Raw genomic sequence first — 13,865 nt, forward strand, 5'->3', positions numbered from 1 at the left:
GGAGCTGGTCTACATGTGATATCTTTAGAATGAGTGGGTTGCAGCCTGAGTGTAGAGCAGCACTGCTGCACGTTGTTTTGGGGGATGGGATACGTTGCCATTATTGTGTTATGCTGTTAGAAGGAACACGTTATGAGACGCTGCAGATTACAGCCATAAACGCACTCACACTCACCTACAGTAATACAATATTGCTATTGGCAACTGAGAAAAGAAGATAGGTCAAAAGGCCAGAACCTAGAAACTAACAGGGAGACGTATCAGTCAAATCAGATGTTGTAATGAGAGGCTCAGATACAAAACACTGGAATAATCTATTATGTTAGCTGTCAAAAACGATATACATATCATAATTATATTACATTAGTCTAGATACATACAACAATTTAGACATTGCTATGGCTGCATATCCTTGAGGTTTTAACATCCATTACTTTTAATGAATTTCATACAGATCTGCCGCAGTGATAATAGCAGTCATTTTGCTTCAGACTTTGTGAATTAATCATCAGAAAATTTGACTTCAGAAAGACTGAAAGCAAAGACTGAAGAGTGTGCTGTTCCCAGCGGTGCTTCGCTCTTTGTTCTCCTTCTGTCTCTGTCTATCTTTTTCTTGTCTCACATAATGGCTTACGTGAGATTTTTACAACACTGAGGTCAGAATCTTGGCGTTAACCTAAAATTCATAGATGAATAGAAGCATTTCTTGCAGATAAACTGAACCGGAAAAGAGAGATGCCAACGTGTATCTACTGTCCACTGTGTTTCTAATCAGATTTAATCACACTAATTATCTGTCTGCAGAGGTAGCCGGTGATTGAGAGTTGGGGTTACCGCCGCTGTAAACAAAAGTCAACAAGCTTTTGATTAGTTAATTAGGAGGAACACACTCGCTCAATGAGACAGGCACTATAGGGATATTATCGTGTTATCCTTATTTCACGCTGCAAACTAAAAGCAAAGTTTTCACAATGCGGAATTGGGTTTCACGTTACCATTACTAACTTTACTGTATGTGCTTTTCCACTGGGGGGGGGGGGCAGCTTCTGGGATATGAATAGCAGAGCCAGACTTATTGGTTTATTGCTTTACCCCTGCCAGGGAAGGAAAGCATGGATTATTGGGAAAGTGATGTGTGAATTATTTTTGTTTACAAAGAGAACACTAGTGCAAAAGCATAGTTTGGCCTATTTTAGCATTTACAGTAGATAATCAATAGAAGCTCCTGACCTGGAAAATGGATCAACAGTCAATTAAGTTAACATTCCAACATTGATTTAAATCAATAGTTATTAGGTCACTAGAGATTTTCAGTCAGGCTCAGAGGTACAGAGCTAATATCAGGTGTCATACATGATGGTCTTTCAGTGACAATAACCACTTCTTTCGGACTTTCTATTAGTCCAAACAACACCTCGAGCACACCTACATCCTTGGTGTCTTGCAGTATGCAAATGTGGGTGTTGAACCCTCATGCACAAGCTCTCCTAAGCCAATTCTGCCTCGTGCAGAAACCACACAAGCTTTGTCGCACCAGACACTGTTGCCATGGCAACAGAGCTGGTTCAGCCCAGAAACAAAGTTGTTATTCTCCATAAATAAATAAGCAAATTAAATGAATTAAATAAAATAAAAACTCAGGCTGTAAAAGGATTAGGCCAGTTGTTTTTGCCTGTTCTGCAAATCACACGTTTAGCGTTTAGCTTTGCAGGCTGTTTTTTGGGAAGGGAAGAAACTAACAGTGAATGTTTTTAAAAGATGCCATCAGGAGCTGAGTTGTTGCAAAACCAAGCAAAAAAACCAAAACATCTTGTAAAGAATCTTGTGAAATGTGTTTCTTTGATTAAAAAGATTGCTTTATGATGACGGAGCCTTCTTGAACACACCAAGAAGGAGCTTTCAGAACAATTCCACACAGACATAATGAAACAACTGTAAATTAAGTATATAAAGCTGGTTTCAAGACCCTGTGAGATGTTTTTTCATACTGCAGTGAAATTAATTGAATCTATAAAAGCCTTCAGAAATAGGTTGGCAGAAATGCTGCATATTTTTCTCAATTATATCCCACCACCTGCCACTCAGGATTTTTAATTTGTTGTCCTAAATGTGTGTTTGTGCTCTGCCTGTTGCCCCCATGTAGGCTGCCCTGAAGAAATACCAGTTGGAACACAAGAACAAAGGGGAAAGTCTGGAGAAGTGCCAGGCCGAACTGAAGAAGCTGCGCAGGAAGAGCCAGGGCAGCAAGAACCCCTCCAAGTACGGAGAGAAGGAGATGCAGGTGAGCGTCTTGCTGGGGGATTTCCACAAAAAAGCTATTTATTCTCAGAATTAAACAATTAGGAAGAAGATGTCTCAAATTGGACTGTTAAAAATGTTTTCCAATGTGAAGGGCTATTGTTAAAGAAGATAAAAGGAGAGAATACTTGCATGTGGGTGAATGTTGGATTAGATATCTATGAGTCTTGGTGCAAAGGAATGACTTTTCTCTACATAAAGTAAAGTGAATTTGAAAAACAGCAAGGCTGGGGGTGGAGGCAGTGGCGACGAGTTGCCCTGAGTGGGAAGGCAAATAGAGGAGGTTTGATTATAAATTGTGTTTCCGTGCCAATCTTTCACACATACGCCACGTAAAAAAAATATGAAAGAGAGATTTAAGATGATAATAAAACCATAATTGATGTAAAAAGTATTAGTATTTAGTATAGTATTTGATATGCATTTACCTCTGTCAATAGTACAGTTTCTGCCATGTACAGAAAGTGTACATTACTTATACGCTAAGACTATTAACAATATCGCAATTTTTTTTAGACTTTATATAAGAAACATACAGTATGTGTGTTTAGTATCATTTTGAATCCTGCTGTTCTGTTTTTATATTTTTAAATGTCTGTTTGTTAGGGCAGAACTTCTGGTTTTTAATAAGGTTGACACTGAGAGTCATGTGAAATATATTATGCCTTTGGAATCTGCTGTAGAAATTGATAAATCTGTTGAGGAGTTTAAGTGTGTTTTTATTAACAAAAACCATGTAAATATATAACATTTTGGTAAAGGTGGTTCGGTGTTTGGAGTGAGCTTATGTAACTGCTTCACTGCATATGGATACATTGTTCAAACCTTTGTATCAAATATGTTTCGCTACAGATTCAGTTGGCAAACATTCACAACTTGTCAACATGGTTTTATGTCAAACCGGAGCAGTGGCATGATTCTCTGCGGGAACCAGGGGATAGCAGGGTTTGCTTTGGGCGTCATCATTCCTGTGATTATTTCCATAGCAAAGCTACCTCCCTACAGAGCAGCTCAGTTGAAATGAATTTTGATGAGTTGCAATGAACCCTCGGTGTTGGACATAACTTAATTAGTTTTCGTTTATTAGGTTTTCATCTCTCGACCGCCTACTTGACAGGGGAAGTACTGACGGTTGTATTTCTCCACATAGACACACAAATAGCATCTCGGTGTGTATTAAACCTTACCGTTTGCTTTCACTGCGGTAAATGTTGTTAATGTTTACAAGTCATGTACTCTATTGTCTTAGTCCTTTCGCCAGTGTCACTGTCAGAATGAGAATACAATGACTCAGGAGAAAATGGCAAAGTGTGACGGCTTTTCCTTCACAATGAGTTCCTTCAAAGCAGGAAGTCTGACAGCCTGGAGGGGCGAGAACAAAAAGCAAACGGGTCAAGGCTTGCAGGGTAATAACTCAGCTGCTGTTGCTCTCATTAAGTGTGGCTGCCCATGACAGAATCCGATCAATAACTGCATAAGAAACACATTTTTTACCTTCACTTAGGGATGCTATGTTTTGTAGAGTTCTGTGAGTTTTTACAATCCCACACATACACACACACACACCTCTAGCCTTGCCTGTCTGGGTTGGTATGACAGTGATGGTTGATCTGACAGCTGTGTCACATTGAGTTTGTTCCACTGTGTTAGGGATGCCATCATGCCATGTGGAGATGTTGCATGAAGTGTCATCTTAAGGCGTCAAAGAAGTGTGTGCAGTAGTCCAGTTTTGCAGGAGGCAGGGCTTGGGATGGGAGGGCTGTTTGAGTTCACTAAGCCAGTCTCTGTCAAGAATGGCAAGTTGTTGCATGTTCCTGAATGTGTTTGATAATTAGACCTCTGTAAGGAAGGGTGTAGCAAAGTGTAATGAACAGAAACAGGAATGCAGGATTAACTTTATTGCAAACCATTCAGAAAGTCTGAAACTAAAATAAATGAAAAAAAAGGACTACGTTAAGGTATAAATCCATATTAGTGGCCCATAGATGAGAAGCAATGTGTTGGACTTAGTGATAATTTAACATTTTTTCATGAGGCTCATGAGTAGTTAGGCAAGTTTGTCTTGAAGAGCCATTAGAGATAGCGGTTTTATCCATAGGTAAAACTGTTCCACATAAAATATCTTGATTCTATAATATCATGTTTTTTAGCCAATATTTGCTGCAGCATAAAAAGGTTGTGGCAACAAGTAGAAGCCACTATAGCAATTTCACCATGTGCATATTGGACATTGCGACTCTTACTGAGTCTGTATGACTGATCAATTGGGCCTATCTGCTCAGAGGAGGGAGCGCATCAGGCACAGGACTCATAACACAGTCAGTTAGCAGAGAAAGGAAAATCAATCTCCTTTTCTCATTTTCAGCCTGCTCCCTTTCACTGATCATATCACAGCTGTGGGCGTGTGAGTAAAAAGTCAAGTCCTGTATCAGAGTCCCCCGGGGAGAGCAACACACAGAGAGGAAGAGAGCACTCCTTCAAGACTCTGTGTGTAACAATGACATCCATCTAGAGCAGTGTCGAGTCGTGAGCTTTATACCTAGGCCCTCTGACCCCCACCAATTCCCTCGAAAAAAAGAAAAAAAAATAGTTATTACGTCACAGCGTATACTTCAGCGGAATATCAAAACAACGGCCCAGGGTGCAAAACGCATCAATGACAGCGACCCTCTACCACACAAAACAACACCTGTGAACCCAATTTGTGTTCTTTGACATTGAAAATGATATTGCATTGTGTTTGTTACTTTCGTTGCAGTTGTATGTCTTAAGTGTAATTTGGCATGCTTTTATTTTGAAGGCGAGTTCACGCTGTTGACAGGAAGTTGTTGTTGCTATGGAAACAAGAAAAGTTTCACAGCGGGCGGAACTTGTCATAAAGTCCGCGATAATAAAACCCACCCATTTAGAGGGAAGATATGATTGGTCAATTGTACTGTCATTTGACATTACTCTCTCGTTCAGTTACTATAGCGGGCCCTCTGTGAATCGCAGAGAGGGCCAGACGAGCTTCTTTCATGTAACCCTTCACATTCAAACAGAGACTGAACAGGCAGATTCGAAGGATTTATTTCTTTGGAAATGTTATTTTAAATACAATTAAATCAAGTTTTTTTTCGGTAAAACGAATGAAAAATATAACAATAATAATATTAAAAAAATATATATTTAAAAAATATATATATTTTTTTAAATGTTTTTAAATATTATTTTTTAGAATATCTTAGGCCCTCACAGAGGGCCTAGAGGGCCCTGACGGCTCGCCACTGATCTAGAGAGACTTAGAAAGTGACCGACTACACCAATGTGGTCCAGGAGTATTTACAGAGATGGGTTCTGGCGGCACAAGGTAGTTGATAAAGTAAAGTCAAAAAAAAAATCAACTCTTCCTCCTCCTCCTCCTCCTCCTCTTCCTCCTCCTCCATCACATCTGTGTTATTCTAGCAGATGAGAGCAGCACCAAGTTTCTTTTTTATCTCCTCTCTTTTCATTAAAAAGTAAAGTGTGTCTGAGCGCACTCCGGCAGCGGCCACAGATGGCGGCCGCATTTCATTGATCGCTCGCTACCTTCCTCTCTCTCTCCCACTGCTCACTGTTGCTCTCCCACTTCTCTGTCCGTCTCTTTGTCTCTCTATCCTCCCCTGCTTGTCCTCCCTTTTGCCTACAGGCTCTTTCACTGTGCCATCTCATCAATGGGTACAGACCCTGCCAAAATGCTAATCAGCTCATTATGTAGTTCAATGGAGTGGACCAAGGTACTAGTAGAAAGGGCTTTCATCTAGATACAATCCTTTACACTGCCCAGGCTGTGAATAAGAGCTCAGACAGAGATAGAGGAACAGAGGTCAGGATTCAGAATTAATATCCGGAGATCTTTGATTAAGCTGTGAGTTTATCCCGCTTGGTGTCATAAAATTGAAAAGCGATTCCAACCTGGATTCATACAAAAGCAGAAAAAGGTGTTGTTTACGTGCAAGTGCAGTAGATTAGCACTGACAAACAAACATACACAGCAGATTCAAGCAGGTACTGAAGGTGCTTTTTTGTTTTGTACCCTGGAGCGATACAATGCAATCATTTTGATTTCCAAAGAGTGCTGATGATGAAGGAACAGAAGAGCAGACCTAAGCAGCTCATAACAAGCTTCACTTTTTTGAAGGGTGTGAATTCCCTTTCCCAGTACTTGTAATTACTGGAAGCTATATTAGTGTTCAGTGCAAAAATGTCATATTTTTGTCAGGGTTTCTCCTGTCCTCATTATGTCAGTGTAAGGGGATACACAGGGAGGCGGCTCTGCTGAAAGTCTGAATGTGAGAACTGCATGGATGTGTTGCAAGTTTTTTTTTTTTTTATATTCATAACCTTTGCAGAGCAAGTCATACCAGCTATGATGTAACCTGAGGTCGCTCAGATATAATGGGGATGGTGTCTGCTTTGGCTTTCCCACTGCACGCTCATTGTCTTGGGTTACTTTGGTGACCTTTTGAATGGATGGGAAATTGGGCCATATGGATTTGACAAGAGGAGTGGGCCCTTTACCTTGTTGAGGTGCAGTTAGCCCTTTAACTGAACGCTGTGCCAGTACTGAGGTAACTCACTGAACCAGTTTCAAAGCACTTAATTTGAGTTTAAGGTGCACAGAAAGAACAGAATAAGGTCAGGCTGCTCTCAGGAGAAAAATACGTTCATCATCCTTTCATCCCTGTCTTGCTGGATTTGACAACTTCACTTTTTGGATTTGCTAATGGTGTAGCTGTATGTATTCTTTAAAATGTTGTGTTCAGTATCCTTTAGTCACCAAAATATTCCTCCAGACTTGAAATCCCAATGAACTAATCTTGTGGATGTTGGCAGTGGGGAAGTATGTCTTTGGTGGTTACTAAATGGGATGCAGCTGCACTGTGTGGTGGCACCACAGGATGTTACATTTGGCTACAGGGAGGCACTCAGACTTAACAAATTACATTAGCCTTTTCATCTTTCACCTTTGAGGAATCTAATAAAAAGCGTTCTAAAATGTACTTTGGTACTTTAAGAAAACCAAACCTGAGGAATTACTGTAGGACAAATATTCTCTCCAACGGCACAGACTGAAATAAAAAATGTAACATTTATATAGTTTAGGCTGTTTGTCTTTTCCATTTCCCGAATAAGGAAGGGGGACTAGAGTCCACAACAAATCAGATTTTGGATGATATGATATTAAATACATACATAATAAATAAATATATAAATAGACATAATAAACTTGAAACCCCATTCCTGAATGAAAGAGTTATTCTAGGTCAAATCTTGTCTTTACGCTAATTTTTATCGGCAGATGATACATTATGAAACAATGAAACTGAACGCAGTCAACCTACTTTCTAAAACGTTCATCTATCAACATGCAAACTCTGCTCTTTGCAAACATGGTACCTGGCATGTGTTACACGTTGACAAAACACCTAAATGTTACTCCCTATTAGGGTTGCAAAGGGGCGGAAAGTTTCCGGTAAATTTCCGGAAAGTTTCCATGGGAAGTTAAGCTGGGGAATTTTGGAAATATTCGATGCAAAATTGAACAAAAAACATGACATTTCACCGTTTGGTTTTTTTAAATCTTTTTTTTTTAAGTAGAACAGAACAAGTTTTAATTATGTTATTGAACAATTATTTGTTTCATTGAAGAACAAAAACAGGAATGTTGAGTTAAATGTTACTCATCCCCCCCAACCCCACTCATTAAAAAATGAACAAAAATGCACCCCCCATCCAAAAATCCCCACAAAGTCCCATTCAAAATGTTAAATGAAAAGAGCCCTTCTCCCTCCAAAAAGTCCCATTAAACATGCACATCTTCCTTCAAGCGATCCTCTGCATTTTTGCTAAACCCTTTCAGTCAATGGGCTCTTCCTGGGCCTCATCAAAATCCAACTCTTCCTCTTCCTCTTCAGTGTCACTGTCCAGCCTTGTTGAGGATGGCTCTGTGTCAGGCTCAAAGAGCCTTAGGTTTGCCCGAATGCCAACCAGTTTGTCCACTCTCACATTTGTGAGCCTGTTGCGAACCTTTGTGTGGTCTCAATAGCCATGCAGTAAGCAGTGTGCTATGGCATGGATATTCAAGTGTACTTGAATGGCATCTGTTTGTTTTAGTCAAGATTATGCTAAAATATACTTTCCCCAACTATATTTAAGTTCCCTATGAAGAGCCAACCTTCAATTTTGAAAATTCCCAGTTTATTCCCATAAATTCCTGTTAATTCCCGTTAATTCCCGTGGAAAGTTTCCATCTTTGAAAATTCCTGGAATTTTGCAACCCTACTCCCTATTCTAATTAAGACTCCCTGCAGCTCCTCACCACTGTCAACTACCATTTTGTGAGAGTGTGGTCAGTGGACTCTCTGAGACATTTCCCTATAGACTATAGAGACTCAGGCTAAGATAAACTGTCAGCGCTGGATCTCCTTCCCTTTCTGTCTCTGTTTCTCACTCTTATACTATACATAAACACACCCATCATGTTGTTATTGTCCGACACGTAAAGAGGATTTGTGGATTTTGGGGGCGCCATTCGCACATTCATAATTGCCTTGTCTCACTACCACTCTGGAGGAAAAACCTAGCCTGAGAAAGTTACTGAGTAAGACTTTTCTCCTCAGACAACCTGTAGCACCAGAGTGCACTTAAACCCTAATTGCTCCATCGGAGATGTGCAGTGATTGGCAGTACAACACAGAGCTGGACTGAGCAGCTCCTTAGTGTGAATGTGTTAAATTGTCTGTACGTTAAAGGTGGGGTAGGTAAGTTTGAGAAACCGGCTTGAGATACACTTTTTGTTATATTCCATGGAATGCTCTTAACATCCCGATAGCAATGAATATCTTAAGTGCTTTGACAAAAAATCCATAGAAAAATGTCATCTGTGGAAGCCGTAATACTGTAAAAAGTACGACCAATCATTTTAGCCGGCCCGGCTAAAATAACTGGATGGCCTACCTGCCTGTCAACCTTCCATCTGTGCACAAACTTATCTTGTGCCCTCATTGGTCATGTGCGCGTTCGTGTGTTGGAGGAGGAGCTCTGTAAGGAAGTGGCAGATTTTCTCCGGTTGTGTATTTTCAAATTCTAGCGATCTCGAGCCGGTTTCTCAAACTTACCTACCCTACCTTTAAGCAGGGTCTTTTTTTTTTAAAGTTATGAATGTTATGAGATGGGGCCATTTTCTCGTCAGACCTCCTGTCCATCAGCCTTACCTTCTCAATCTGTATGGCATTAAGCTGTGGATGACTTTCGGTGTACCAGTAACCATAAAGTATTTGTCGATCTTTTGATACAAACACCAGTATGTTGTGATTATTTTTGCACTAATCCGTAGATATTGTATCTAAAGTTCATGTGTCATTGTGTGTTTTTCCCCAGTTTGTGGAGACCATAAGCAGTAAGCAGACGGAGCTAGACACCTTCATCGCTGAGGGATACAAGACAGCCTTGTCTGAGGAGCGTCGCAGGTACTGCTTCCTGGTTGACCGCCAGTGTGCCGTGGCCAAGAACAGCAGCGCCTACCATGGCAAGGTGAGTGTCACATGACCACCAAGAATATTGTTTTACCATAAGGAAATGATAAGAAGAGACGTGATAGATGAACGTATTTTCAAAAAATGGCCTTTCAAGTCAATACTGCTGCTTTCAAGTCTCTGAAAACAAATGATTACTGACTTAATCAGCAAAAGAAATACTGAAAATAATGTGTATGGATTATTTATCAAAAACCTTATTGAGCTTATATGCTTCATCAGGACAGTGTGGGTGGGTTTTGATTACATTGTATTGACAGTGATGCAAACAACACCAACTGTCATCATATTTTGATTAAGACACTGTCTCATCTACACCTACTCACCCTTCACCTGCTATTTATTGGATCATAATGTAGCTCTGTCTCGGTTCTTCTCATTGTTTTCAAGACGTTATGGTTTTTCAAATGAGCCCATATAATCAATGGGAAGAGGAAAAGATGAAAAGGCAAATAAGGAAATATCTCTTTTGAAATGAGTGTGCCTATATGGTTCGAATTTCTCCTAGCATTAAACTGATATTAGTCAGGGCCTTTCATAAAGCTGTGCACAGAGATGATCTGAAATACAGCAAGAATTTGTGTTTCCTTAAATTATTTGTTAAATCTTCGAAAATGTGTTTGCAGTGACTAACAGTGGCCCAGAGTGCTTAACAAACCAAGCGTATTGAGAAAACACATGCAAGATAGAGATGACACTAGTAAACATCTTCACCAATTCGACAGCCACGCACCACACATCCTTTAAAGAAAGCTCTGCAATAGGGAAACACACAAAACTGTTTCCGGGGGAATATAAAAAAGTGATGCACACAGCTGTAGCGTTTGATCTTGATGAAGCCTGCTACCTGCAGGTCGTCTTAGAAGAGTACATAAATGTGTATTATTATATCATTTTGATTGCATGATTCAGAAATCATTGCAGATATCTTCATTTGGCCATATTATGAAATCTGAATCATGTGATCATGCTTAGAATAATAATCGTTTCCAGCAACTCTGACAGATAATCGACTTCAATAATTTAATCAACCGGAAACCATGGCAACAACAAGTGTGTCGTAGCCATGTGCATCACTTTTTAGTTGCCCCTGGAAACAGTTTCTGTTGATTTCTGAGCATTGTGCAGTGTGTTCATCTATTTAGCGCTGCTATTTTAAAGTCCTGTGCATGTGTCATAATGTCGATAAAGATCTGTTTTCATTTTCTGTTTTTGTGTCTATCTGCATGGGTTTTCTGAATGTGCGCAGCATTGAGCTCAACATGGTTGTCATTACTTTTGTTCTCTCAATTAATCAGGAACACATTTTCTGTCCTTTTTGTACAAAAGCAACATGTGCAGAGCTTGTTGGTCAAATTATAGAATTGTACTCATTCCCTTTGAGCTGTTGTGTCATTTCTAGCCTACTTACCCCTAACTGTCAACATGTGACCATTGTTCAGCAAAAGGAACATAATAGGAGATATGTATAATTCAAAGTCACATTATTTCCACAGCTCACAGGGGCCTCTTCATTTAAAATGTATTAATACTATAGACAATTCCCTGCTGACTGGCACATCTGAAGCTGTAATCCATCACTGCACCTTCGTGTGTCTGGTCACCTTTTTGTGGAGAGAACTGCCTCACTTTGCTCAGATCATGAAATACTTTAACAGGAAGAGGCATCGAAATGATGAATGTAGAGAAAGATGGGTTGAAATCAAAGAAAAACAAACTGTTTCTCACCCATTTTGTTTACAACAGTCACTATTGAATGTTATTATACCTTCTTGATATTTCCACATTGCTGCTGACATTTAAAGCAAATAACCATTACATCTGAATATATTCCACTCTGTCATACCATCAAATGTAATGGAGCATTATTAGCAAGGGTTTTGTTTTAATGCTTGTTTTTGTCTGTGTGTGCTATAAATGTATGATTATCCATTAGCCAAGAATTTTATATTCTTGGGTAATGAAGTATATCAGTCTCCTGTGTGTGTGTGTGTGTGTGTGTGTGTGTGTGTGTGTGTGTGTGTGTGTGTGTGTGTGTGTGTGTGTGTGTGTGTGTGTGTGTGTGTGTGTGTGTGTGTGTGTGTGTGTGTGTGTGTGTGTGTGTGTGTGTGTGTGTGTGTGTGTGTGTGTGTGTGTGTGTGTGTGTGTGTGATGTGTGTGTGTGTGTGTGTGTGTGTGTGTGTGTGTGTGTGTGTGTGTGTGTGTGTGTGTGTGTGTGTGTGTGTGTGTGTGTGTGTGTGTGTGTGTGTGTGTGTGTGTGTGTGTGTGTGTGTGTGTGTGTGTGTGTGTGTGTGTGTGTGTGTGTGTGTGTGTGTGTGTGTGTGTGTGTGTGTGTGTGTGTGTGTGTGTGTGTGTGTGTGTGTGTGTGTGTGTGTGTGTGTGTGTGTGTGTGTGTGTGTGTGTGTGTGTGTGTGTGTGTGTGTGTGTGTGTGTGTGTGTGTGTGTGTGTGTGTGTGTGTGTGTGTGTGTGTGTGTGTGTGTGGATGGGGGTGTGCGTGGACTGAAGAACCCTCTCCCAGAGGGTCCAGTGTGTGTTTGTCAGTGTAAGATCATGTGTTTGAGAGGGAGAAAGATATGATGAGAGCTTGAAATTACCACATACAAAGGGACAATGTTGTGTGTGTGTGTGCATGAAACTATACAGTAAAGACACAAATGTGTTGATTGCTGATCATCCATTACTTCTATGATGGTGGAAAGAACAGCCGTGTCCACAGGCTGTGAGAAGCTGCAGTGGGCAGCTGAGTTGTATGTTCGTCTGTCCCACTGCCTCACCCACGCAGCACATTATCATAGCTTTGCAAAGGGCATTGGTCAAGGATACAGTTTGAGGAAAAAACCTTTGAGAACTGAATGGTTTTTTTTGTTTTGAGAAAAGGAGATACAACAAAGAAGAAATAACTCGCTGGTCACAATGCAGCAACATCAATCAATCAAAACGTTATTACAGACTCAGGGTCCAGATAAAAGACAAGACATTACATAGATAAATGTATCACTTTTTGTGTGTGTTTCTTCAATCTTTTCTTCCTACTTCAAGGGTAAAGACCTCCTGACCCAGAAGATCCCAGTGTGGCAACAGGCCTGCTCAGACCCCAACAAGCTGCCAGAGAGGGCCATGCTCCTGGCCCAGCAGATGGGCTCTGTAGGCCTTGGGGGAGCAAGCCCCCTCCATACTTCCAAATCCAACTTGGTCATCTCAGACCCTATCCCCGGGGCCACGCCTCTTCCTGTGCCCCCAGAGCTGGCTGTTTTTATGGGTGGTGGCCTGGGTCACCAAGCGGTGAGTTACGAAAATCCGTGGGTGATGAAAATATGTTTTTATGTATACTTATATTATTAAGGTTTGATTTCTCCTGTGTTCATAAGGCAGTATTGTTTACATTTCGTGTCTGTCCATTTTTAGTGTGTCTATAACTGCCAATACTGTTTAAACTTAAACAGAAACTGTCCTTGTCTTCATCGAGAGAACTGAATTACAGTTCTGGAAGATGGCACTGTTTAATCTACATTTCATGCTGGGCAGCAATCAGCTGACACACTTGGATGAACACTCTCTAGACTTCAGGTCAAGTTTCAACGTTATGCCATTTACACAGTTTATTATTCATATTCTGTATATGCTTGTTTTTTCCAGAGGCTGATTGGCCCTGATGGTATGTCCATGGTAAATGGGACAACAGGAGCCCATGGGGAGGAATATTGGACTGACGGAGGGACTATATCCGTGTCCCAAGTCAGGCCGGCATCCCCCCAGACCCAGCCACCGGGCCAGGCCCAGGCCCAGCCCCAGAGGCAGGTCAGCGATGTCTACTCCAACACCCTTCCTGTCCGTAGGCCAGCCCCCGCCAAGAATAAGAACCCCGTGGGTAAGATATCTGAACACTGCTACACCTTTATTAAAAACAGTAGTGCTTGCAGTAAGAAAATCACAAGTGGAATATTTGATTGTGGCTCAAACCTATTCCTGGCTTAAAGATACAGCGAGGAGCATTTTAATATCACGTAAAT

General features: G+C 40.7%; 1 protein-coding gene across 3 annotated transcripts in view; it reads left to right on the forward strand.

The window, feature by feature from the left end:
- baiap2a (BAR/IMD domain containing adaptor protein 2a) overlaps window positions 1–13,865 on the forward strand; it is a 51,010-nt gene that overhangs the window by 30,382 nt on the left and 6,763 nt on the right. For all 3 annotated transcript variants that reach the window (XM_034144282.1, XM_034144283.1, XM_034144281.1), the window contains exons 6-9: window positions 2,144–2,281; window positions 9,700–9,852; window positions 12,895–13,137; window positions 13,492–13,723. In XM_034144282.1, the coding sequence (XP_034000173.1) occupies window positions 2,144–2,281; window positions 9,700–9,852; window positions 12,895–13,137; window positions 13,492–13,723 (766 nt within the window). The remainder of the gene's footprint in view (window positions 1–2,143; window positions 2,282–9,699; window positions 9,853–12,894; window positions 13,138–13,491; window positions 13,724–13,865) is intronic.

The sequence above is a fragment of the Trematomus bernacchii genome, unplaced genomic scaffold (assembly GCF_902827165.1).
Source record: "Trematomus bernacchii unplaced genomic scaffold, fTreBer1.1, whole genome shotgun sequence".
In the NCBI taxonomy this organism is placed as follows: domain Eukaryota; kingdom Metazoa; phylum Chordata; class Actinopteri; order Perciformes; family Nototheniidae; genus Trematomus; species Trematomus bernacchii.